The following is a 27,736-nucleotide window of genomic DNA, read 5'->3' as shown; positions in this document are numbered from 1 at the left end:
CTTAAACCAGCAAAGGACCAGCTTAAATCAGCATCAAAACATACCTAACCAGCATATGCTGTTTTTTTCAACAGGGTTAGCTTTGCCCTCTGCTGGTGGCTTTGATGCACAAAAATCATTGCACACAGACACAATAAGCACATAATCCTGTGAGCTTTATTAACAGTTATTATGCATGTCCTGTAAATAATCAAACAAATCACACATCAAAAATTAGTTTTTATTTATTTTCCTTTTGTCCAAGAGTATTACAGAGAGTAAAAATGTGTCATTGTCTTCTTAACAGTCACAGTAAGTGGATTCAACAAAGCAAATAAAACACTCACACACCTCTAAAACAAACTTCCTTCACATCAAAGCAAAGCAAATATTTAAAACAGAGCCCACATGGAGAGTACATTGTTTTGAGAAGAAAACTTTTGTTCATATTTCATACTACATAAAGATCACTATGAAAACAGAGACAAGAAAAACAAGTTTAAAAGTTACATAAAAAAGGCTAACGTTTTGGTGTGGAATACTGTAAATAATCGAAGCTGAGTTAGGAGACCTATGCAACATTACTGATTAATAACTGACAAACTGACATGCAAAGTATGCATAAACAAAAGCAATACTGACAGACTGATGAATTTCTGTCCTTCCTGCTCAGTGCTAAAAAACATGAGTCAAGACAGAGAATTAACCTTTCCGAGCAAACAAATTCTGAGAATTTTATGCATTTATGCATCAAGTCCAGTTCAGTTTACTCATACGATGAAACTGTATCCCTCACATAAAATAGGTAGAAAGCTCTGACTTGCAAGCAACATTTTTACTGACAGTTTTTCCATTGGTAAAGTCAATATAAATCCACTATTCCCAGTGAAGTGACTGTCATGGTGGTCTAACGAGAAAACTGAATTGACATTCAAAAAGCACTCCAAAGTTGTACAGTGCACATTTTTCAAATGCCATCATAGCTGTTCATTAAACACAACTTAAAGGTAAGGAATAAGAGGGAAAAACTCACATATTCAAACACACATATGAAACCTGCATTTAGACTTGGCCGGCATGATTCAGATGCATTGATCGTTATTGTCTTCTTTGTTCGTGGATGCGTTCAGCAGAGTGACTTAGGCCGCACTTTCGGAAAAAGCTGCATGAGAGAGAACAACAAGAATGAGGTTGATTGAAGACTGCATGCTGGCAACAGTAATATTAGGACATAAATGACCCTGTATTAGCCAAGTAAAAATGAAGGGAATGTATGAAATACAAAGGGTTATGACATTTGACCAGACCGGACGGCATTTTATACATTGCATTAAATTCAAAATACAAAATATGTGCTGGTGTCTTCCACTGCAGAGTATTTAGGGCACAAATTTGAACACGAGGGAAATCGGCATAGGAAATGTTTTCACTCTCATGTGAAACTCACAATGGTGCGGATTCCCAATTAAATGACTCTGTCACCTGCAAAATCTTGCAGAGCAAGTGTGTACCCACCTCTAGATCAGTGATTCTCAACCAAAGCCCCCCTATTTTCCAATAAAATTATTCAAAGGCTAAATTGGCTAAAACATTTCTGGTATTTCTGCTGTAATCATGATAACGATGCTGGTTTTCAAACCTTTTTATTACTAGGATCTAGGAATGTTCATATATTAAATAAAATTATTTAACCATAATTCATTTTGTGGTCCAGAAGGTTCAAGATTCCGATTCTGTGAGCACTTTAATTAAAACCCAGCTGTGGGGAAAGAAAAGAAGAAGAAAAACAGCTAGGGAAAAAAACAAATATGATTTCAGTCAATCTTGATTTTGTTTGCTTTTAGAATTTGCATTATTATATACATTTAATAATTTTATGTCATCCTATGCCCCCTTTTGAAGTTTGCCAAGGCACTCTGTTGGAATATTGACCTCTAGCTGACCATTATTTTTCTTGTAAATGAGCTCTTCTTACGCCAAAGTAGTTGTTTGGTACTAAGCCCTCTCTGCCACACAATGAAGCCCACCACCAGTCCACTCCTTCAGGCTTCTGCAGGATGGTCACCATGTCTCCTTCTTTGACGCTCAGTTCGTCTGGACCCTGGGCAGGATATCCCCATAGAGCGTACACCACCCCACTGTTCTCTACACCCATCACTTCCTCCACACCTAAACACAAACACATTCTTAATGGTGACTAAAGGAAATTGAACTTCTACATACACCACTGTGCTCAAATTACTCATTGTTTGTGAGTTAATAAGGGTGTATTACATGTCATCTCCACCCAATAGTTTATGAATTAGCTGACTAGTACTGACCATTGTTTCCAACCCATTTGAGGATGATACTATTAATTCAGGAATGTACAGCTCATTGTGACATGCTAAATATAATGCTGGGAGTTAGCTCACATGTAGATGTTCACCTGTAAAAACTTGTGTTGCGCCATGTGGTTTACCTGTGTACACAAGTAATGTCTGTTTTCATTTTTCTCATGACATCACCCTCACCTCTCAGGAAGTTCCCACACTCCTCGAAGCCCGGGGTGAAGGGGTCACACTTCTGTGCCGCTGTGGCCCCATCGCTGTCTGTTACAGCCATCACCGCTGCTCCATTCCGCACCAGAAACTCACACATTTGGCTGTCATTACAGGATGCAGCACAATGCAAGGGTGTCCTGGCAGTGAGACGAAAGGACAAAAGTGAATATGTACTGTACATACACATGGAAATACATAGGAATGTATATATACACTTGTTAAACTGATCATCTCACCAGCCGTGGCTGTCTGGAGTACTAACGTTAGCCCCTATCCGCACGAGGAACTCCACCACAGGGAAGTGTCCACCACAGATGGCATTGTGAAGGGCTGTGATGCCTTCATCATTAGCCTGGCTTGGGTCACTCACCTATACAGGGACACACAAGTGCACTCTTAAAATGACGAACTGAAGAATTACGTAACATTATGAAACATTTACAAGTAGGATGCATTTTGCATTTAAACTATGTGAAAGTCTTATTAAAGTTTTGAAAATGTCTGTTTTATTTTGTATTTTGATTTTCAGTATAAATTTGTATTTTGAAAGTAATTTTATATATGCAAATTTTTTTACATATTTTCATATTTATTACAATTTTGATATTTGTGGAGTATTAGTAGTAATAGTAGTATTTTAAGTTCAAGAAATGCCTCAGAAAATGCATCAAAAATCAGTTTTTAGTGCACACATATAGTTATTCCTTTCACAACCTCAAATTAGAATTTTTACTGCTAGTTTTTATGTCATTTATGTAAATAATTCTTAAAATATTTACCTTCAAATGTAAAAATTAAATAGATTAAGACTAGATCTGTCATAATAACAGATTTTTATTACACAATTATCATGGCCAAGAGAATTCAACGCTATCTCACGACCAATTCGTACGAATTTTACGTGGTGGCTAATTCGTACGACCTCCCTCGTACGATTTTGTATGATTTCTGTGAGGGGTAGGTTTAAGGGCGGGGTTAGGGGTCTTCATTCGTACAAATTCCTACGAATTAGCCATCTAGTAAAATATGTACGAATTGCCGTGAGATCGGGTTTTAGAATTCACAATAATGATATTATTGTGATATCTACCAACATTTTGGGGGAAAAATTATTATCATTCAAATCAATTTTCTCTTTTCTGTTTTATGATGGGTGGCAACCAACATTATGGTACAATACTCCCGACATACCACGTTAGAGTGTCAACCAGTTACTGGCGCTTGACTATTTATAATATTATTGTATGTGTAATATTATCACAGTATTAAATTTTTTTTTTAATAATGGTTATCGTCAATAATGGTATATACTGACACAGTTGCCCCGGACTGAAAGTAACCCTACACGGTGCTGATGCAAGTTGCCACCACCTCTAAGCAGTCATAGCGCAAGGTACCAAAGCAGTGGGACATACCTCCTGTGCAGCCCTCTGCACAGTTTCTAACTCTCCTACTAAGGACCCATCCAACATCAGCACCAGTGGGTTCAGGTGAGCCCTACGGCTGGAGGATTTATTGGCTTTGCTGCCCTTCCGTAAGATAGAGTGAATGCCCTGAAAGAGAAGAAAAGATAGAAAAGCAGATTAAGATAAAATATCCTCTTAACTGTCACTGGTATCTACTGTATCTGAGCAATGTGTAATCTGTCTACTGTTCACCTTCTGTTCAGAAGAGACCTGTATCTCTGTGACTGGTACTGGATCCATAGCTACAGCAGATCTGGAACTCTCTTCCCCATCTGAAGAGCTGCTACTTTCAGCAGCTGGTTCTTCCTTGATACGGATAGTCTTCCTGCGAAACAGCTTATTGATCATTTGCTTGTAGTGGTTGGGCTGGGAAACAGGCAGGTTGTACAGAGTCAGAGGAATTTCGACTGAGCCGCGTTTCTTCAGAGCCCTGGGGAACTCGGCCCGGATACGCATCACCTCATCCAGGTAAGTGTCCAACTCCGCCTGTGGAGCTACCACGGGCTGCAGACGCGTGGGGCTGAGAGGGCGAGGAGGCATCTCTGTATCCTCCACTTTAACCTCTTCTTCTGGTTTCATGCCTTGGTCATTCGAATACACAGGGCCTTCTGTTTTGACCGGTCTCTCAAGCTCAGCATCAACATCTCCAGGGTTGAGTACTGCTCCAAAAAAACAAACCAAAAAATATTTGCAATTTGGTTTTAAAAACAAGTGATTCATTTACAAATATTACGTTTTTGGAGAGTTGCACAACATGACATTTTAAAACTAAACTTGCCTTTATCATATAATGGTCAAATTATCTGATATTGTAATAGGCTTTACCGACCTTGACACAGTCACGAGTGTCTGCAGGGATTCACTCTATGATATAATTTCCTGTTTTATTTTAAAAAAATGTCTGCATGTTGGTTGGAACCACATGATTTTGATTTGGCAGACAGTTTAAATATTAATAAATATTAAAAATATACTACATTAAATACACATTAAATATATATTTCATGAATATTAAATAAATATGTAAATGTTAATTATCAGTTTAAAAAGAAATAATAATAATACAAGGCTATGCCAAACTACATAATGAGGTTTTCTTTAAATAATTAATTTGAAGATTCCTTTAATGAGCTTTTAAATTAATTTTATGTCCCCTCAAAAAAAACCTAAATTAATTTTATTTCAAAAATTAAAAGCATTCTCATGACAGGTTTATTCAAGTCACTGTATGTATAAACAGCATTTTTTTTAAATGTATTTTTTAATACATTAATAGATGCAGACCAAAAAACGTGTGTCAAGTCACTGACTCGTATACAAGTGCCCGTCGGCCCACTCATGGCTTCTGGTTGAATGTACCTTCTCTATAGTAGGGAGGTTGTTTTAGAGGTTGCTGAGGTTGAGGTGTCTGATTTTGCCGCAGGTACTCTCGGGGCAGGGGAAAGATCCCTTGCTGGGGCTCTCCCATTGGGCCAGGGGCGTATCTGCTGGCCGCCGCAGCATAGTAGGGGTTTTGGAGCCTCATGATGACGGAAAGCGGGATCGGCCTGTGCTGATGGACTCCAGAGCTTGCAGGTGGAATGGGAATACGCGAAATGATTGACTGAGGGTTGTAAGTTGAGCTGGTGCTCGAGGCGAGTTCAGGGGGTACTGAGATACGAGTGTTCCTTGGGAGCGAGCTGTGAGATGATGGGAGCGAACGGGGCACAGTATCCTGATGAAAGAGACAGAGAAAGAAGATATGAGAATTAGAGAACATGATGCATACTTTTTTCTAGGGATGCACGATATTGGAATATTGCCGATATCCGATATGCCAATATTTTTCAACTAATTTTGGCCGATAGCCGACGCTGATATATTTACTTTTGTTTGGAAACAGCACCAAGTCTCTTCTGTGTGGAAATTATAAGCAAATTATTTTTTACTTTTGGTTAGTTTTTAACAAGAACTTATTTGTTAGAATTAAATATACAATATTGAAGTTCTTTTATAATGACAGTACATTGAAGCTTTGAAAATAACTATAAGTAAACTACAAACCCGATTCCTGCTACATTGTTTTTCAGAAAGATACAGTGGTAACCTTAGCATTTTATTTTAAGTAGTGCTGTCAAGCGATTAATCGTGAATAATAATAATTAATCATGAAAGTTTTTGTGTGCATAATATATGTATGCATGCTGTGTATATTTATTATGTATATATAAATACACACGCATGCTACATATATCTACATATTTCAGAAAAATAGGTTATGTTTATATATTAAATATATTTATTTATAATATAAATTATATGAATATAAATATAGACATAAATACATGTACATATTTTCAAAATATATACTGTATGTATGTGTATTTATATATACATAATAAATATACACAGAACACTCACATATATTATGCAAACACAAACTTTTATTTTGTATGCGATTAATCGCGATTAATCTTTTGACAGCACTCATTTTAAGATTTAACATTTGTAGACTGTCTAAAGCAGGGGTAGGCAAGTTCGGTCCTATAGAGCCGCAGTCCTGCAGAGTTCAGCTCCAACCCTAATCAGACACACCCGAACAAGCTAATCAATGTATTCAGGATTACTAAGGCCTGGGTGAGTCCTGGGGAACTTTTGAGTCCAGGTGAGGTTTTTTTCAGGGTTGGAGCTGAACTCTGCAGGACTGCGGCTCTCTAGGGTCAAACTTGCCTACCCCTGGTCTAAAGCAAAAAAGATGTAAAAATTCAGAAAGTCTTTTAGAGCTCATCATTTGTTAAAACATAACATATTACACATTAATGAATAAATCAGTATATATAAAATTATTTAATTTACCAGTGTCATGTTTTTTTTATTTTTTATTTATTTATGTAAGCTATAGCTTCTGACCTTTAAATCAAAACATACTCATGATTTTATGACATCAATTACTGCTTTATTTAATCAGAAACACAGTCTAAATGTTATTTGTGCACTTTCATTTGAACCAAAACAGTGAATCTAATCATCATTCAAGCAAAACTTTGCTTCAAGAATGAGCCACAATGCTGACATGATCTAATCGCTAGCACACCCTGAGCACATGTGAGTAAACGTATTCCTCCTATCAGCAAGACATATTGGCATCATTTTTTCATATCGGGCCGATGCCGATATGTACATTTAAAGCCATTATCGGCCGATTCCGATATCGGTCTGATAATATCGTGCATCCCTACTTTTTTCCTTCACCTGGAATTTAATTTCTGTCAATTAAAACTGAAGGATGAGGGTTTTTTAATGATAGCACAAAAGAGCATATGGAAGCTTATTTCCGCCACAGAATAAAAATAAATCTCATAAATCTTTTGACTTCTTCCCCCCTCCCATGCCCCACCCAGTTTAAAAAATAAAGTAATTGCAACTTTTTAGCTCACAATTTTTTTCCCCCACAAAATTGTGAGAAAAAGGTAAACATTTTGAGTTATAAACTCAGAACTGTGAGAAGAAAAGTCAGAATTGTGAGATTGCAATTACCTTTTTTATATTTTTACTCCGTGGTGGAAATAAGCTTCAATAGCAGTGTGCAAGACAGTAAGAAACGGGCTTGTAAGAAAATGTGACAGCCTGTTTCATATGGGAATTGTCTATACTTGTTTCTAATACCTGGAAAGTCCTAAAACATAATTACATATAAACACAATCTTTTTTTTTTATTGGTTCAACAAGTCAGAGTGGTTAACCAGCAGGCAACAAACAACTATAAAGGAATTAAGAGGAAGAAGACAAATGAAAATATGTGTGAGAGAAAGAAAAAAATTTGCCCTTGAACGTCTTTGGCTCAGATCCCTGATTTTATTTGTTCAGTTAACTCAACAATGACATTTTACTGTAATAGTGCCCTAAGCAAAATTATGACACATTAAAGGTATAGTTCACAAAAAAATTTAAATTCTGAAAAAATGACTCACCCTCATGTCGTTCCAAACCCGTAAGACCTTTGTTTATCTTCGGAACACAAATTAAGATATTTTTGATGTAATACGAGAGCTTTCTGACCCTCCATAGACAGCAATACAACTGAAACGTTCCCAGGCCAAGAAAGGTAGTGAGAACATTGGTAAAACAGTCCGTTTGACATCAGTGGTTCAACCATAATGTTATGAAGCTACGAGAATACATGTTGTGCGCAAAGAAAACAAAAATAATAAATAACTAACATGTGGTGCTGCTGACGCAGGAGCAACGTTCTGACGTAGAACACGCATGCACTGCGTGTTCTAAGCATGCGCCTTGTTTACAAGCAGAGGAATGCACACGCATGAGTCACGGTACTCTCGTGAATTGTGGCGGAAGCTGACCGGAAGAGAAGAAATCGTTGAATAAAGTTGTTATTTTTGTTTTCTTTGCGCACAACAAGTATTCTCGTAGATTCATAACATTATGGTCGTACCACTGATGTCAAATGGACTGTTTTACCGATGTTCTCACTACTTTTCTTGGCCTGGGAACGTTTCAGTTGTATTGCTGTCTATGGAGGGTCAGAAAGCTCTCGGATTACATCAAAAATATCTTAATTTGTGCTCCGAAGATGAACGAAGGTCTTACGGGTTTGGAACGACATGAGGGTGAGTAATAACAAGCACATTCACGCACAACACAAAGTATGCATACCTTCTTAGCGGAAGGATGTGCGTCCAGGTTTGATTCTTTCCAGTTGCTGTTGGGTACAGACGGTCTGATCCATTCATTCTCTACAACAAAAAGAGGAAATCATATAATTAAGAAAGCATTAACATTGAGAGAGTGACTACACTACTATTGCATGATGTTACCTCTTAGTACCAAACCCATTGTCTTCACATTTAAAGCACATGACATGACTTATTGTTAAAATGGTTAATAATGGAGGTATGAATAAGCCAAAAAAAGAAATATCTTGGATTTGAACATTTTTAAAAGATTGTGTAGAGCACTCTTGAGAAAAAGAATTCACGTTGGTTAACTTTTGTTATATATTATTATTATTAATATTAATACTGTAAACTTTTAGAGTACTGAAGTCGTATAAATTATTTGTATATTATGAATGCTTAAATTAGTTTGTTACAAAGGAGCAATACTAAATGACTGTGAAATAGATTTTTAGAGAATTTATCATGTTTTATCTTTATTTAGATTTTCTTTGCACTATTTCAAAAATGTTCTTTTAATTTTTTTTTTTACCATTTATTTTTTCAATATTTACTTACCATTTATGTAAGTATGTACCATTTATGTATATTATGTTATCTGCTGGATGCCACTTTCTCGCGAACACGCATACAACAGTTAGCGGAAGCTGGAGATTACGGTTTATAAAGTTGTAAATATGGATATTTTTCTTATACAAATGCATCGCTTTGCATTTATTCACCCCCTGGAACCGAGGGGAGCACTTTTTAATCATGGATGGACACACTTTATTTTGCTTCAAAATCACTACCCACTGCCATTGGAAAGTTTGGAAGAGCCAGGACATTTTTCAATATAACTCAGATTGTTTTCGTCTGAAAGAAGAAAGTCATATAAACCTAGTATGGCTTGAGGGTGAGTAAATCATGGGGTAATTTTCATTTTTGGGTGAACTATCCCTTTAAGAATTCTGTCAATTCTGTCATATAGCAGTCAAAGGGAAGTCTGATACACTAAAGTTTAGTTTAATAAAATTGTTTGTTTTATCATTTTCATTATTCTGATATCAATACAAAATAGGCACTCAATTTGAATGAAAATACTTGAATGAACAGAAACGGCCCTTTTAATAATTTATTTTAATTGTTGCACAATGTTGCCTCCAGGTTTCGTAATGAGTAATGCAATGTTATGCAATCAAAAGTGAGTTTACATTTTTTTTTTAATGTTGCTTTCAAAAAAGCATGAGAATTGTGCAACTTACTATCATAGGTGTGGTGAGGCTTTCTTTCGTATGCATCCAGGTCGGTCTCGTTCCACTTGGAGGGGTTCTTTTGCATCTGCATTCCTTCATCTGAAAGAAGATGGAAGACGCGATGAGGAAATAAATGATCAACAAAAAGAACTGGGAGGCTCTTGATTGTTTTAATAAAGAAACTGACAAAAAATAAAGCAAACAGACAACTTTACTACCAACCAAAGACCTTTGGATCCAACTGTACACTCTTAAAAATAAAGCTTCCAAGATATTTTTTATTTGTTTGTTTTTTTTTGCAGCAAATGCCATAGAAGAACCATTTTAGGTTCCCAAAATAACTTTTCATTAAACAGTTCATAAAAGTTTCAAAAAAATCTTTTTTTTTTTCTTAATGTGAATAACATTTTAATAATCTAAAGAACCTTTTTCCACTTTAAAGAATGTTTTGTGCAATGGAAAGGTTTCCAATTACCCAAGAGTCTGAATGGCTGGAAGTTGCGTGGTAGTGTACTGGCTGCTGGTTGACTTAAAGGCTGAGGAGTAGGTGCTCGATCCAACCTCGGAGACCTGGGAATCGAAGACAAGGGGCTAGCTGAGGGCTGCAGCAAGCTGCGAGATGTTTTGTTGTCAAAGGTAGGGCTGGAGAGCTCCCCATAGCTCAACGATTCTCTCGTGCTTCGATCTTGAGGCCTCAGCGGCATCTGCGCCATTCGTCTCATTGTATTCGGAGACATGTTAGGGGTAGTCTTTTGGTCGAAGGAATATCGTGAATCCGAGCTGTCTTTACGGTTTGTAAAAGGGGAATGCTGCTGGATTAAAGGACTAGGAGATGAAGGCAGAAATTTCATACTGTCTAGTTGAGGTGAAGGAGATGAGGATCGATTAGTGACAGGAGGAAGGTCCAGGTTGGATTCATTCCTGCTGATGGCGGGCTCTGAGCTTAGGCTGCTTGTGGAGCTCTGGGAAAAGGAGACGCTTGTACTCTCCTTTCCATTCTTGTTTGTGCTGTACAAACTGCCATTGCCATTGCTGCTGCTCCTCTGGGGTTTGGGACCAAAACTCTACAATAAAAAGACCAAGGAAAACAAAATACACTAAAACAATATAATTATATTATTTAAAGACAATAATTAATGACAAATTATGATTTGATTGCAGTATTTAAAGAAAACATTTATTTAAAATATACATATATTTTACAACCCTGTACATTTTTATATTTTGTTTTGTAGTTTTTTGCAGTTCATTTAAATAGGTCTGTTGTGTGAAATAAAAAAAAATATTTTTACAAGTAAAATAGTCTCCCAGTTAACATGAAGTCATAAAATTGCATGAATAATGATTAAAAGAAGAGTTCATGTTGCATAGCAGGCCATTGTTGTCAGTGAATTTTTTATTCTGTGTACAGCGCTTTGAGATGCTATTATTATTGCTGCTTGAAATATCAACTACCAAAAATACAGTGCTGAGACTAGATTCAGCCTGTGGTTATAGGCTTTTATGGATCTCATAACTGTCAATACTAATATGGCTCAGTCTTGTGTTCTGTACCTCTGAAGTAGTAGTTTGCACGCCAGGAGTGGCTTCCGACAGGAGAGAGCTGAATTCGCGTGACAGCTCATCTGCTGTGGCAAAAGACGCGTTCAGTTCGTCATTGATGGACTGAACTACAACATACACAAACACGGAGTAAACACCCAACAGGATTTAACAAGCCACTCCAGTCCAGATCTATGTAGCACATTATATGCCTTTTTGAAGACACTCACGAAAAATATTAGCATGCTTGGACATGTTGTAACTGCTGTATCTTGTCCTACCCTACATTGCATATGTACATAGGAATGAAACATTGCTGGCGTACTGAAATACTCACACATGAAGCTGCTGCCAAAGTTGCCCTGGGAGTTCATGGCGTTTGCGTTTCTGTTTGTGTGACCTCCAATTCATTCAACACACAGCCTGAACGAAAAGGGGAAATCAGATTCAATCAGCATCTCTGATTCAACCGTATCTTTGTTTGGAAGTGCATGTGGTTTCTGACTCAAAACGGAAACATTAAATACAATCTATATTATATAAATATCAAGGAGCTGAAAACTGGAAAAAGACAGTTTAACTGTATTTTTAATCAAATAAATGTAGATCGGTGAGCATTTTTTTAAGCATTCCAACACCTCCAGTTCAAAATCTGCCTACATTCCATTTAACACAGAGAAACGCCCTTTGTGATTTATGAAGAAGTCTGCCGTTCATGTCTGACATCTGTTGCAGCAACCCCTTCTTTATACTCGTATAATTAACGGCGTGCTGAAGGCCGTTGAATGACGAGCTACGACCCCCAGGCAAAAAACACTAGAAACATTACTTATAACTTTCACATGCTGATTAAGCCCATGTGTCTATATGCTCACCTAACAAGTGGGAAATATAGACATGTGGGCTAAGCATTTAGACACAGAGATACATAGTCATGCTTATATTTGAATCACATAAGACATGTTTTGTTCAACTTTCACCCTCTGAATAACAACAGATGTTTATTAGTAATGCATCCGTTCTTTGTGCAGTTTTCAATGAGCCAGTCAGTTCTTTGTCTTACGGTGTCATCCAGCTGAAGAACTTGTACCACACACAAGGTCAAAAGCTGCTGCAGGTAATAGAGAATTTAGGTGTGCAAACATCACTCATCTTAAGTTAAATCATGCTACAACATGCCACTGTTGCCCTTTGTAAGAATAATGATTTATCAGAAACATTAAGCTTATATTTGGCAAACGCTGAGTGGGGTTATATTAGTTACTATGGAAAATTGATCCCCTGGCAGTTCTTTATTTCCAGAAGATTCTTTCTTTAATTTGACACGTTCACAGCGTAGTAAACTGTGTACATGCGCTTTTTGTGATTTCTTTTCAAACAGTAATGCACTCAAGCACAGAAGGGCACTGACTAATGCCGAGTTCACACTGCATGATTTTCAAACTCGTCGGATCGCCGTTGTTTTCACACTGCGTGACTATCTGGGGTAGCATTCAGTTGCTGCTGTGTTCACATTGCACGATGGATCGGCGACAGGGGGATTCACACTGCATGACTTCACTATAGGAAGAATAGCTGACAGCTCTGTCTGGTCCGCAAACTATAGGCTTGTTTGAGATGAGCAAAATCTGCGCAAAACCGATCACCACGAGATGCATGCCGGTTAGAAAAATGTCCGAGTTACATCCGACTTGCTCTGATGTCATGCTGACGTGTGACAAAAAACTCTTGCGACGGCGAGGCGGCTGTGTCGGATTGTGCAGTCGAGCGCAGTTGCTCTCCACCGACTGCGCTGATCAAAAGCATGATGGGAAACGACTGACTGACGACAGAGCTTAATGCTTATTGGTTCAGACAACTGTGATGTTGAGTTCTCTTTTAAAATGTTTTATTTTTTTATCTGGTTCCATGTGATTATATATTTAAATTATAAATGAATGTTCCCAAACACTATGACTCTGTGTGAGATATGTGATTGTTGTCATATTTCTATAAAAATCTAAAATACATGTTTGTAAAGTAAAAATGTATGATAACTACGCCTTTCGTATGGAATTAAATAGCAAGCACTTTGAGTGTCTTGTTCATATTTATTTTTATATAAAGGCAACAGAACTGAAATTATATCATGTGTATAAGCAACATAGCACATGAGTGAGAATAACGCGATATCTGTCTTTGATCTCGTAGGTATCTGCTCCACTTCGAGAGGTCAGAACTGTCCGTCTTGCCTGCGCTTATTTCGAGAAGGGTATAACTGCAGCCTGGAGATCTCCAAATGGGGGCGGGAACTCCAAAACGGGGTGGGAGCTCCAAAATAGGGCGTGGCTTCCTCCCATTGACAGACAGGCATGCGCACTATTTCCCCCAATCAACTTCAGTGCAAACTCCGCCCCACAGCTGATTCTAAAGATTTTATTGGTTGTGTCAATTAAAGTGTTGATTTCCTACACTATGCTACAAAAAATGCTAGCCCCTAAACCTACCCCACACCTGACCCTAACCTTAACCAGTGAAATTGACTGCACGGCGGGATTGGCGCTGAATAGAGTGGTAAAGAAAGATGCAGTTCAGGAGATAAACAGTTAATAAGATTATGCGATATGTGATCGTTCAGTAACTCCCTAACCGGACCTCATCGGAAAATGGCACCTTTTTAATTACACCCAGCGTCACTACCCCCTCTAACCCTGCGAATTTCGAGGCCCGGGATGCCCCCGTTGCTTAGAACAAAGCGATAGAGTAAAATCTTTCCCCTGTGCTGTGCTGGGATGGCTTGCGGGAAAGCTCGTGAGTGATTCGCGTTTATATCATGAAGCAGAGGTTCAAACTCCAGTCCGAACACTACTGGCCACGAGCTTTGGGCTCTGCTCTCACAGAGAATATTTACTTACATAGCATATTTTATTTTAGATGAACTAGAAACAATGTTTAATTTATAGTTTTATTTTGAAATGTAAGTCAATAACAATTGGCTGGAGCCAGAGCCAATGGTGAAAGTCTTTGCGCGACGAGACCCCGCCCCATTTTGGAGGTTCTGCCCACTTTTGGAGTTCACGCCCCATTTTGGAGATCTCCGGTCTGCAGTTCTATCTACTTGGTTATTTCACTCCTCCCCTCACTGCAGCTGCCTACTCTCACCAACATTTCAGGCGAGGCGACACGTGAGAAGTGATAAGGAAATAATGCGAGAACCCGCCGTGCATCAGACCTGAGTTCTCGAGCAAGACTGGAATTATTATTAGTAATGCATCCGTTCTTTGTGCAGTTTTCAATGAGCCAGTCAGTTCTTTGTCTTACGGTGTCATCCAGCTGAAGAACTTGTACCACACACAAGGTCAAAAGCTGCTGCAGGTAATAGAGAATTTAGGTGTGCAAACATCACTCATCTTAAGTTAAATCATGCTACAACATGCCACTGTTGCCCTTTGTAAGAATAATGATTTATCAGAAACATTAAGCTTATATTTGGCAAACGCTGAGTGGGGTTATATTAGTTACTATGGAAAATTGATCCCCTGGCAGTTCTTTATTTCCAGAAGATTCTTTCTTTAATTTGACACGTTCACAGCGTAGTAAACTGTGTACATGCGCTTTTTGTGATTTCTTTTCAAACAGTAATGCACTCAAGCACAGAAGGGCACTGACTAATGCCGAGTTCACACTGCATGATTTTCAAACTCGTCGGATCGCCGTTGTTTTCACACTGCGTGACTATCTGGGGTAGCATTCAGTTGCTGCTGTGTTCACATTGCACGATGGATCGGCGACAGGGGGATTCACACTGCATGACTTCACTATAGGAAGAATAGCTGACAGCTCTGTCTGGTCCGCAAACTATAGGCTTGTTTGAGATGAGCAAAATCTGCGCAAAACCGATCACCACGAGATGCATGCCGGTTAGAAAAATGTCCGAGTTACATCCGACTTGCTCTGATGTCATGCTGACGTGTGACAAAAAACTCTTGCGACGGCGAGGCGGCTGTGTCGGATTGTGCAGTCGAGCGCAGTTGCTCTCCACCGACTGCGCTGATCAAAAGCATGATGGGAAACGACTGACTGACGACAGAGCTTAATGCTTATTGGTTCAGACAACTGTGATGTTGAGTTCTCTTTTAAAATGTTTTATTTTTTTATCTGGTTCCATGTGATTATATATTTAAATTATAAATGAATGTTCCCAAACACTATGACTCTGTGTGAGATATGTGATTGTTGTCATATTTCTATAAAAATCTAAAATACATGTTTGTAAAGTAAAAATGTATGATAACTACGCCTTTCGTATGGAATTAAATAGCAAGCACTTTGAGTGTCTTGTTCATATTTATTTTTATATAAAGGCAACAGAACTGAAATTATATCATGTGTATAAGCAACATAGCACATGAGTGAGAATAACGCGATATCTGTCTTTGATCTCGTAGGTATCTGCTCCACTTCGAGAGGTCAGAACTGTCCGTCTTGCCTGCGCTTATTTCGAGAAGGGTATAACTGCAGCCTGGAGATCTCCAAATGGGGGCGGGAACTCCAAAACGGGGTGGGAGCTCCAAAATAGGGCGTGGCTTCCTCCCATTGACAGACAGGCATGCGCACTATTTCCCCCAATCAACTTCAGTGCAAACTCCGCCCCACAGCTGATTCTAAAGATTTTATTGGTTGTGTCAATTAAAGTGTTGATTTCCTACACTATGCTACAAAAAATGCTAGCCCCTAAACCTACCCCACACCTGACCCTAACCTTAACCAGTGAAATTGACTGCACGGCGGGATTGGCGCTGAATAGAGTGGTAAAGAAAGATGCAGTTCAGGAGATAAACAGTTAATAAGATTATGCGATATGTGATCGTTCAGTAACTCCCTAACCGGACCTCATCGGAAAATGGCACCTTTTTAATTACACCCAGCGTCACTACCCCCTCTAACCCTGCGAATTTCGAGGCCCGGGATGCCCCCGTTGCTTAGAACAAAGCGATAGAGTAAAATCTTTCCCCTGTGCTGTGCTGGGATGGCTTGCGGGAAAGCTCGTGAGTGATTCGCGTTTATATCATGAAGCAGAGGTTCAAACTCCAGTCCGAACACTACTGGCCACGAGCTTTGGGCTCTGCTCTCACAGAGAATATTTACTTACATAGCATATTTTATTTTAGATGAACTAGAAACAATGTTTAATTTATAGTTTTATTTTGAAATGTAAGTCAATAACAATTAGCTGAAGCCAGAGCCAATGGTGAAAGTCTTTGCGTGAGGAGACCCCGCCCCATTTGGGAAGTTCTGCCCACTTTTGGAGTTTGGTATCTGTTCCACTTCGAGAGGCCGGAACGCAGTTCTATCTACTTGGTTATTTCACTCCTCCCCTCACTGCAGCTGCCTACTCTCACCAACATTTCAGGCGAGGCGACACGTGAGAAGTGATAAGGAAATAATGCGAGAACCCGCCGTGCATCAGACCTGAGTTCTCGAGCAAGACTGGAATTATTATTTTTTTTTTTAAAATGTATTGCCCAGCTACAAGGAGAAAAAGAAAAACAGATTATGCAGGAGGGAGATGCAGGGAACAGGGATTGGGTGTTCTGCAAAGAGAGTTGGAAGTAAATAATTTTGCAGTAACTTATGCTGATATTGTGGCTGGGCAAGCAAATGTTTTTGCTTGTTTCTGTATGCTGGTCGCTGAGGAAATACTTCAACTTCGCACTGTCGATCGCCGGATCGGCTTTCACCGTGGACGAAGCGGAGTCCAGCCCGGGGTCGTCACATGTGGTTGCCGCAGGCATCACAATATGGTAAGGGACGTAACATTTCCGTCACATGCTTGAGGAATTCGGCCAATCACAACGCACCGGATAGCTGGCCAATCAGAGCATACCTCGCTTTTTCAGACTGATGAGCTTTGTAAAAATCGACGCGTTTCAGAAAGGCGGGGCATAGAGGAGAAACAATAATGTACAGTATGTGGAAAATAATGTGTTTTTTGAAACTTAAACCGCATAAACACATTTCATTACACCAAATACACAAAATAATGTTCTTTTTAGCAGCATCATATGACCCCTTTAAAATACTGATATTCTGGTCTATAACTCCTCCCCGAACTTCCCTCGGCACTGTATCTCGGTCTCTCATTGGCTGACATTGCCAATGTAGTTTTCAGTCAGAAATCATTGCACACAGCGTGACTGTGAATCGCCGACAGCTCCAGATATTTAGCATGCCAAATAGGCTATTTTGTGGGCGTCTGCGACGTGTTGGCGATTCCCTCAGATCGCGTTTTTGATAATTCACACTGTGTGATTGTCACTCGCTTGAATGAGCACCGATTTGCCTCCGATTTCGGGCATTTGTCGGTGATTTCACAAAACCTGTCGGCGAGTGAAAAATCTGGCTAAAATCGTGCAGTGTGAACTCGCCTCGGCATAAAGGTGACCAGATTCCTGAACTGGGAAAAAAGGGAAATCTTACTTAAACAGTCAATATATCTTTAAAAAACATAAAAGTTTTATTTTGACCATAAATGTACTAGGGTGAATGACAAACTCTTTATTGTATTGTTTGTCTCTATAGATTTAAAACATTGAAAATGCAGTTCACATATACAATGGCTTGATTACACCTCTTATATGATAAGCATGTTAAATTCATTTTCATGAATTCCAAACATGCTGTCTGAATTTATGCCCTAGATTGTTTGTTCAAGTTATCAAATGCCAGAATGATACAACTGTCCTGATATCATGTATGTCTGCACTATGTTTGTACTTTCTTCTACACTGGAAGCTCCTGTCGTCAAGTCAAATTCTTTGTGTGTGTAAACATACTTGGTAATAAAGCTCTTCTGATTCTGATTCTGATAATGAAGAACAAAGCCTCATTAAAAGAATGAAAGCATTATTAAGTTGTTTGGCATAATCTTTTTATTTTTATCCATGCAGACCATGCATAAGCACAAAAATGTTATGAATGCAACTAGATTAAATAAAAAAATATAATGAATCCTACATCCAATAATTATTTCGATGATGTAACTAATGCAATAATCTAAAGACACAGAAATTAGTTAATAACTTCAAGAACTTTTTTACATTCACTAGCATTCAAAAGTTTGGAGTCAGCAAGATTTTTCAAAAGCACAGTAAAATAGTGAAATATTATTACAATTTAAAATGAGACCATTTTAATACATTTTATTGTGCATTGTGATTTATTGCTGTGATGGCAAAGCTTATTTTCCGGCAGTCATTACTCCACATGATCCTTCAGAAATCATTCAAACATTTCCTATTTTTATCAATGTGAAAACAGCTGCTCTGCCTAATTTCTCTATTTGTCAAAGGATTCATTCATGAATAGAAAGTTAAAAAGAACAGTATTTTTTTGACAGTATTCATTTGTAACTATGTAAAAGTCTTTACTGTCACTTTTGATCAATTTAATACACCCTTGTATTACTAAGTATTACTCAAATTAATTTAATGATTAAAAAAAGTATTAAATAAAAAATAAAAAAACTTTTGAACACTACTGTATATAGGCTAGTATGCAGTTACCTTCTGTTTATTGAGTCCCTTTTAAAAAAACAAAACTGATTTCCACACTACAGTATGTGGTGAATGATACGCCTATAATGCTTCTTTTTAAAAAGCCTCTAGTATGTGACATCTAGTACATTAAGCGTTGTTTCACTTCACGTGTTGTTCTGAACACACAGTAACATATCTGGGACATTTCCAAGGACAGCACCAGTCAGCGGCAGACATTTAGTCACCTCAGTTTTCCTAAAAGCACAATAGTCTTCACCCTGGGGTATCTTGATATTTGTTCTATCTGTCCTCTCACATACTCTCTTTTCATTCCCTATCCGATCTTAATCCCTGCTCTCCACCTCTCATTCACTGCTCCGCAGTCATTTGCCGATTGAGAGGTTAAGGCTTTGCGTGACTGTTAAGTGTTAATTTAGCACTTTTGTTGCAGTGCCTGATACAGTGAGGCTGGAATGTGGAGTTGAGAGTGACACAGGTTGATAATAACTCTCGTCCTGCACTGATAAGAAGACCTAGCCCATTCTGAGCCTGGAGCGGAAACCATAAAGGCTAAAAGATTAAGTCAGCGGTGCTTTCTACTGATGGATTAAGGTGTGGTTATAGAAACCATTTGCTCATGTTCTCTTTTTCTCAACCCAATTTCTCAATCAGTTGTTAAGCTTGTCCTCTGCCCTGATCTGCATTATATACATTTTTAAATAATCATTTATTTTAGGGATGCACCGATATGAAAATTTTGGCCGATACCGATAACCGATAATCCTTTATTTTTTATTTGCATTTTATTTTTACACCATTGATTAATCTCAGTTTCTGTCCTATACACATAAATATAGACTTTGATTTATTATTTATGATTTATATAGGGTAGCAAAAAACGAATCGATAATTGATAATGAAAAAAAAAAAATCTACAATTGTAATGATCAATTCATTGCATTTGTGTGCTGCAAAGAATTCATGCTCCTTGTACCAGTTAACATTTAGTTTGTGCTTTTGTTTATTATCATTTTTAATTTAGTGATTTTAACTTCTGCTTTAAGCAATCAGGTTTTTTTTTTAGAATGTAATATTTATATTTGAAAACTTTTTGCACACATAATGTTTATCATAGCCTACATCAATACATTTACTATATTTGTTTTCATAACCGTCAAATTGCACATTGTTTGGAGGACACTGGGCAGGATATGGAGTAACATTTTGTAAATTATTAATTAATTTTATTATAACTTAATTATAATAATTTATTTTTATTTCATGCATTTTTAAATCATTTTGTCATCCAATTAACCAAATAAACAACAGATTAATTAAATGATGAAAATATTCAGTCTGTAGACAGGCTACTATAGGGGAATCATTACAAAATGACTAATAAATACAGACCAATCACTATCTTCAACAAGTGAACATTTTCATGATGAGAATTTCATTCATCAGTATGTCATAATGAAATCATCATGTGATATAAATACTGCCCAACCCAAGCTGCACTTAGATCACCACAGTTCCCCAGATGCTCTATTAAAGAGTCAGTTCACCCAACAATGAAAATTCAGTCATCATTTACTCACACTGAAGTCATTCTGACTTAATTTCTTCTGTGAAAAACAAAATACATTTTGAAAGATCAGATCGTTTTTATTTGTCCATACATAAAAGTTGAGTGAACTATTCCTTTAAGTCATAATAAGTGAACATTCATGACACATATCAGACATTACATACCTAATGACATTGAAACCAACTAAAACCTTCATTGTGGAGACGCGTTTCACAGTCTAGCTGATAAGAATGAATTAGAGCATGAATTCATGTAACAGGTTTGGAATTTATAGGGCCTTGCTAAAAAGGTGTAATGATTTATAACCAGCTAAGACAGAGCAGGAGTTTCATCAGATGAAGAACAAAAATCTATTAAACAAATATGCAAATATTGAACACTGGCCAGCACAAAAGCTCAGAACATTGCTCTCACAATTAAAGGATCAGCATTGATTACAAGGGTCTTTTTAGATGACAATAAGTACGGAACTAACAGGATTTCGGTTTTTATTTCAAAACCATGAGAAGGCTGCTTCTGAGGGGGAGCGGACACTCAAGAGCAGTTCATTCTGTGCTCAACAACCTTTATCATGACATGGACCACTGAGTGGATACAAAACACTTGGATCTTACGAGCCTCACCCCACTGTCACACTGATGCACTCCTAAAACTGTGGGCGGAATGTTCCTGTGACAAAACTTAAAGGGATAGTTTACCCCAAAATGACAATTCTGTCATCATTCTGTGGAACACTAAAGAACATATTTTGACAAATATCTCAGTGTTTTAACTGAATCATTGATAGTCACTGAATGTTCTTCAAAACATTCCACAGAAGAAAGTCAGTCAGGTTTGGAATAAAATGAGGGTGAGTAAATGATCAAATTAGTGATGCGACATAAAACTCCCAATACTGAAAAATCTACACAAAATCATATGCAAAATCACACAGATCAGCAACTGCCAAGCATATTACTGAGTGGATACAAAACACTTGGATCTTACGAGCCTCACCCCACTGTCACACTGATGCACTCCTAAAACTGTGTTGTTCCTGTGACAAAACTTAAAGGGATAGTTTACCCCAAAATGACAATTCTGTCATCATTCTGTGGAACACTAAAGAACATATTTTGACAAATATCTCAGTGTTTTAACTGAATCATTGATAGTCACTGAATGTTCTTCAAAACATTCCACAGAAGAAAGTCAGTCAGGTTTGGAATAAAATGAGGGTGAGTAAATGATCAAATTAGTGATGCGACATAAAACTCCCAATACTGAAAAATCTACACAAAATCATATGCAAAATCACACAGATCAGCAACTGCCAAGCATATTGCATCTCCTGACACTGTTGAAATGTCGAATTATCAACTCAGAAATCAAGACATTTTATCAGATTTGGTGTAACAGTTTGGTTTGACAAGACTGGGGAGTGACTGGGTGTCAGGTTAAATTTCAGACAATGATGGCCATTACAGAACATTCTGACAAAACCCTGTTAAGTCATCCTGATATCATAGGTGGGTTTACACACTCACACACACACACACACACACACACACACATTTATATAACAGTCTTTGACCTATGATACTAGTTAGTAACTTCTGTTTAAGGGATGTTTGTTTTTGTGCAGCCCTGTGGCACTCTAATTTGTCTCAAGTAACATTTGCCTCTGGAATCTCTCAAGTCTTCGAAATTACAAGCTTTACATTCCTTGTGAATCACACAAGACATCCAAGACACAAGAAATCCACCCTGACTGCATCCAACCTTTAAAACCTAAACGCAGTGCACACAATGATTGGCTGGCATGCATCTGAACCAACATGCAAATTGTCAGTGTTTACAAAGTCCCAGAAAAGCTGGGAGCCAGAAAACTCAGAACAAGTTGTAGCAGGACAGGATAAGACAAGATATGCAGTTCAGCTGGTTCCGGGTCTGACAGCATTTAGTCAAATGGTAAATCAGGTCTGTATGCTGGACCCATTCCCAACCCTGCTCAAAAATGACATGAAGGCGCTTATTACTGACCTGCTTCAGAACAATGTATCATATTACAATCAGTTAACATGTTTAGTCCTGTGAAATATAGCCTAAGTCAGAAAAATATAACAGTTTATTGAACCTTTATACAAAATATAAAAGGAAAATATATTTAAAAAAATGTAAGTATCATAAATAATAATTAAGTAACACTGCTAAAAACGTGTTTCATCTTGACAGGCCTTATTCAGGATGCTTTATGTATTAATATTCTGAAAAGCATAATATAACAAACTACAACATAACAACATAACATTAGGCCTGTCGCGATAATTAAATAACCGTCTAATCGCGATTATTTGATCCAACCTCGGTTGTTTCGGACAACTCCGATTATTGTGCTTTTTACGGCACAAGGAGCTGTCATACACCAAAAGAAACAGAAGAGCACCAGTTTGCTTTTCATGCACTGTATAGCCTATATAATCTGAAGCCATTCCATATCTTAATGTGAGGGACATAATTGTATTTACATTGTTAAATTTAAAGGGTTAGTTCACCCAAAAATGAAAATTAGCCTGTGTTTTACTCACCCTCGAAGCATCCTAGGTGTATATGACTTTCTTCTTTCAGACGAATCCAGTCAGAGTTATATTAAAAATTGTCTTGACTATTCCAAGCTCTATCATTGCAGTCAGCGGGTGTTGCAGTTGAACAGTCCACAAGTCGTCAAATAAAGCTCGCGCATCCATAATAAAGTGTGCCTCACACGGCTCCGGGGGGTGAATCAAGGCCTCCAGTAGCGAATCCACGTGTTTTTGTAAGAAAAATATCCATATTTCAAACGTAATAAACACTTTTCTCTCACTTCCAGTTTCTGTCACACGCGGAAGCAGTTCCGGCAGATGACGCAGCACGTATGTTTATAGGAGCAAAGGAAGCAAAGTTTCCTTACTTTAGCAAAGGAAAACCAGTCTCCTCTTGATTTATATCGAAATCCTCCAAAATTTTTCTTTACAAATCCTCGGTTTGTACTTCTAATTCGTGACCGCCGTTTTGTTTTGTTCTCTCTCCGCGCTCGTCACTAATCACGCAACGTCAATGTCTTCCGCCGGAACTGCTTGCAGATATATGACAAAAACGGAAGTGAGAGAAAAGTGTTTATTACGTTTGAAATATGGATATTTTTCTTACAAAAACACGTGGATTCGCTACTGGAGGCCTTGATTCACCCCCCGGAGCCGTGTGAGGCACGTTTTATTATGGATGCATGCGCTTTATTTGACGACTTGTGGACTGTTCAACTGCAACACCCGCTGACTGCACTAATAGAGCTTGGAATAGCCAGGACAATTTTTAATATAACTCTGACTGGATTCGTCTGAAAGAAGAAAGTCATATACACCTAGGATGCCTCGAGGGTGAGTTAAACACAGGCACATTTTCCTTTTTGGGTGAACTAACCCTTTAAGTTTACAGAACTCATCTTCCTTCTGCTGCAGCTGTCAGTCATTCTCCGCTCAGCATTCAAACAGCACGTCATGTTCAGATATGACAGCACGGTATAACTCTCTCTCCAATATGATACATTCCCCATTATAATACTTGTTTGTACCGTGTGGAGTGCAGCGCGCCGTGACTTTTGAAACTTCAAGCACATCATTCTGCACCCTAGATCTGCATAAGAGCTTTGTGCCGCTCTGTTTGAAGCGTTTCACTTTATTATCAAAGTTTTGCACACAGAAAGATTATTAGAAGCCTTTCTTTTTCTCATGATTTCCATCTTATTTTTATGAATGTATTTTGTAAGAATACAAATAGTGAACAGAATAAACATGTTTAAATTGTATAATGTGCACCAAAGATTTTTTTTATCAAGATATTGTTTTTGCTGCTAAATTATACAGTCAGCTAGTTTAATTTCATAGCTTACATATTTTTATTCAAATGTAGTTTTTCCTCTGTAATGAAGAAGTGAGTATTTAGTGGATTGCGTTTAACAAAGGGTTTAAAAGAGTGACCATTAGTGCCACGAACACAGTATTGATATTCTGTAGTGGTGTAGAACATTTTTTTGGCCGATTCTTAGAATACTCTATGTAACCTTACACTGCAAAATAATAACTCAAAAAAGATTAAAAGATAACATCAGAATTATTTACTGAACCCTTAAATTAATCACAATTATATAATGAAAGCCATAAAAAAACAGTCAATTAATCGTGATAATCGCCAAAGCCCTAAAACAGACAATTAATCGCAATAACCGTGACTATTTTTAGACAATTAATCGTGATAATCGCCAAAGCCCTAAAACAGACAATTAATCGCAATAACCGTGACTATTTTTAGACAATTAATCGTCAGCCAAATTTCATAATCCCTACATAACATACTACAAACTACAGTATTACTAAATAAATAAAAGGTTGAATAAGCTTTTGTGCGATTCAAAGACATCATTCAGGTTGAATAATGAATAATACATTGTTCAGTGGACAGTTCAATGAGCTCAAAAGCTCCTTCGTGCGGTTTTTAAGACATCTGATTTCCATTAAAGCGCCTCTGACTCCTCCTCGTACACCTCCTTACACAAAGGCGCCTTTAAAAAAAACTTTCGACATAGTACACGTTTTTTACAGTAATACTTAAAAACGTTCCTAAAAAGGCCTGGTATAACGGATACGACCGAGTCCGCTGTACAATCCAAATCGCCTTCTTAAGGCCGCCTCAGGCAAAAGCACAAAAACACAAATCGTTTCCTGTAAGTTACCTTGAATAGCTGTACTAGTTGTGAGGTTGTCGTGCCGTAAAGTCCTAGAACTTAGTCCAGCTGAGCGTGGCTGTGTTACATGACTAGCTGGAAAACATTTCAACGGTGTTTAACTCTTGCCTGTGAACTTCTGCGATATTCAGTCCAGCCCACTGCTTCTGAAACCCGACCCAGGTGTTTCAGACGTACAGCTGGCGCAGGTAAACAATGCGCTGTATGGGCGCTGAGAGATTTATTTGTTTCTTATTTGTGCCGTGATTGTTTTTATGTATTTATTTTAGAGCTATTTAGAATACTTTGTTTTGTAAAAATGTCCATGTACTATAAATATAAGCTACTAAACAACTGGGGGAATAACTTATATAAAAAAAACAAAAAACAAAGGACGATCGGGGATATATTTTTCCCTTTTTAAAAAAAATAAAAATAAAATATTTTTAGTATTGTGCGAAACGCACGTACTACATCTCATGAATATTAATGTTACACATGAGCATCGTCCGCATGACGTCCTTATCATCCCGCCTCCTCAGATGACGCATTTTCCGCCAAGATGGTTGTCGGTGCCTTTCCAATTGCAAAGATGCTCTATCTGGGCGTACGACAATTGAGCAAACCAGTGGCTAATAGAATAAAAGCAGGCGCGCGGAGAAGTGAATTCTTTAAGAATTATATTTGTCTTCCTCCGGCCCAAGGTAAGCTGGCATTTGGTTGTTCGTGTTTAACGATATGATGAAGTCAGTCCGTATGATAAGGGTGTCTGTGGCTGCAAAGGAACGAAGGAACACACAGCCAATAGCCGTTTGCTTGTATTTGCTATTTAGCCAATCATGACTGCTGCGATGTTGTCATTGGATGTTTTCAACAGCAGGTTTATCCAGAGACCAATGAGATACTAGAAAGAAGGTTCTCTTTAGACAAATGAGGTTCGAGTTTGCTTAAAGAGGGCGGGACTCAAGTGTACAGCGAGTAACTGAAAGTAACTTTTGCTGCTTGTTGAAATTATTTGATCATTTAATATTACAAAGCAATATATAGTTATATTTCTATAAAAATGTATATAAAATGATAATTTAAGTATTATTAAATGTATATATAATACGAAAGCAATACGAACTATGTCTAATACGAGCTTTTTCTTTGGTTATATTATGTAGTCTTGTTTGAACAGTATATAATGTTTCAGGCAGAAGTAGTTAATGTAATGATAATTAAATCAATTATTGTGCCTTTCTAAAATATTTTTATGATTTATTCTTTTCATATAATAAAATAAATACTAGTGTATTTTAATATATTTTTTAATATTGTGTTTTTTTTACATGCTAGTCTCTTTTTTAATATTATAGTTTTCATAAATTAGTCTCTTTTTTTAATATTATATTTTTTATACAGTTGCCTCTGTTATGTTGGATATCTTGAGCATGAAGGCAAAACCGAAGTGTATCTTAACTTTTACAGTAAATTGTTGAAGTAAGTCTGTCATGTAGTTTCATCATGTTTTCTCCGTAGCATATCACTGGATCGAGATGAGAACAAAGATGAGAATTATGGGTTTCCGTGGCTCCGTCATCAAACCTCTGAATGAAGAGGCAGCTGCAGAGCTTGGAGCAGAGTTGCTCGGTGAGGCTATCATTTTCATCATCGGCGGAGGTTGCATGGTGCTCGAGTACAGCCGCCAGGCCATCAACTCCAGACGCAAAGAAGAGGAGCTTGCACAAAACATCAACAATCTTCAGACACAACTAGGAGAGCTTGCACTAGCCACAGAGACACTGGATGCCCAGATTAGAGAGGTTAATAGACTTCTTTTGTCCCTCCCAGCGGCTCCAAATACCAAGTAACAATGTGCATCACTAAAATACGCCCTTTCTTTGAAGGGCAAAGAGACTGATTTATGAGAGCATATCAGTAGTGGTGCAGCACTGCCACATATATACACACATAAAGTCTTGGTTAAGCCGTCCCACACGCGCACACACACAAGCAAACACCCAGGCTATATAAAGGAGGAAGGAACAGAGAGTTTGTGTGTGATTAAGTGAGTGGCCACCAGTATAACACAATTAAAGCTTCCTATTCGTTATTTAAAACAGAATTTTTTTTTTTTAGAAAGTTCTAGTTTTTTGATGACACTGTTAAACCATTGCCAACGTTTGACCACTTATTATTCGGCTCATCAGTTTGGACGTTATTTCATAATATTTTCTTCATATAAGATGCTGATGGAGTTGGGCATTCATCATTTATTAATGATTTGAAAATGCACTTGAATTTTTGATACTTGAATGACAAATTCCATATAGTAAATATGGATGTGTCCCTCGATATAGGAAACAGAGAGCCGTCTCTGTGTCCTGCAAGAAAATCCCCATTACAATAAATGACTGCTGTGTTCAATATGGCATGTGTATATGGGTGCATATTTATGATTGTAAAATAAAGT

General features: G+C 37.7%; 2 protein-coding genes across 5 annotated transcripts; one reads left to right on the top strand and one right to left on the bottom strand.

Moving 5' to 3' along the window:
* Positions 1-145: 145 nt before the first annotated feature.
* Positions 146-25,437, bottom strand: LOC107560147 (relA-associated inhibitor-like). Of its 4 annotated transcripts, none has more exons than XM_016244234.1 (13): positions 25,291-25,437; positions 11,776-11,861; positions 11,451-11,566; positions 10,372-10,960; positions 9,906-9,992; positions 8,642-8,721; positions 5,348-5,702; positions 4,181-4,650; positions 3,938-4,075; positions 2,759-2,892; positions 2,493-2,659; positions 1,955-2,148; positions 146-1,141 (listed from the first exon to the last, which is right to left on the bottom strand). In XM_016244234.1, exons 2-13 carry the CDS (start codon positions 11,810-11,812, stop codon positions 1,106-1,108), a joined length of 2,403 nt encoding a protein of 800 aa, XP_016099720.1. In that variant the 5' UTR covers positions 11,813-11,861; positions 25,291-25,437; the 3' UTR covers positions 146-1,105. The 4 variants fall into 4 exon arrangements, with proteins under 4 accessions (XP_016099720.1, XP_016099717.1, XP_016099719.1 ...); XM_016244231.1 differs by having other exon boundaries at positions 9,906-9,995; positions 25,291-25,436; XM_016244233.1 differs by having other exon boundaries at positions 4,181-4,647; positions 9,906-9,995; positions 25,291-25,435.
* Positions 25,358-27,736, top strand: LOC107560148 (optic atrophy 3 protein homolog). The gene is made up of 3 exons (XM_016244236.1): positions 25,358-25,490; positions 25,824-25,985; positions 26,803-27,736. Exons 1-3 carry the CDS (start codon positions 25,370-25,372, stop codon positions 27,132-27,134), a joined length of 615 nt encoding a protein of 204 aa, XP_016099722.1. The 5' UTR covers positions 25,358-25,369; the 3' UTR covers positions 27,135-27,736.

Source organism: Sinocyclocheilus grahami, unplaced genomic scaffold, assembly GCF_001515645.1.
Source record: "Sinocyclocheilus grahami isolate Dianchi unplaced genomic scaffold, SAMN03320097.WGS_v1.1 scaffold712.1, whole genome shotgun sequence".
In the NCBI taxonomy this organism is placed as follows: Eukaryota; Metazoa; Chordata; class Actinopteri; order Cypriniformes; family Cyprinidae; genus Sinocyclocheilus; species Sinocyclocheilus grahami.
The sequence above is the reverse complement of the archived record's forward strand: the minus strand, read 5'-3'. Positions and strand labels throughout refer to the sequence as shown.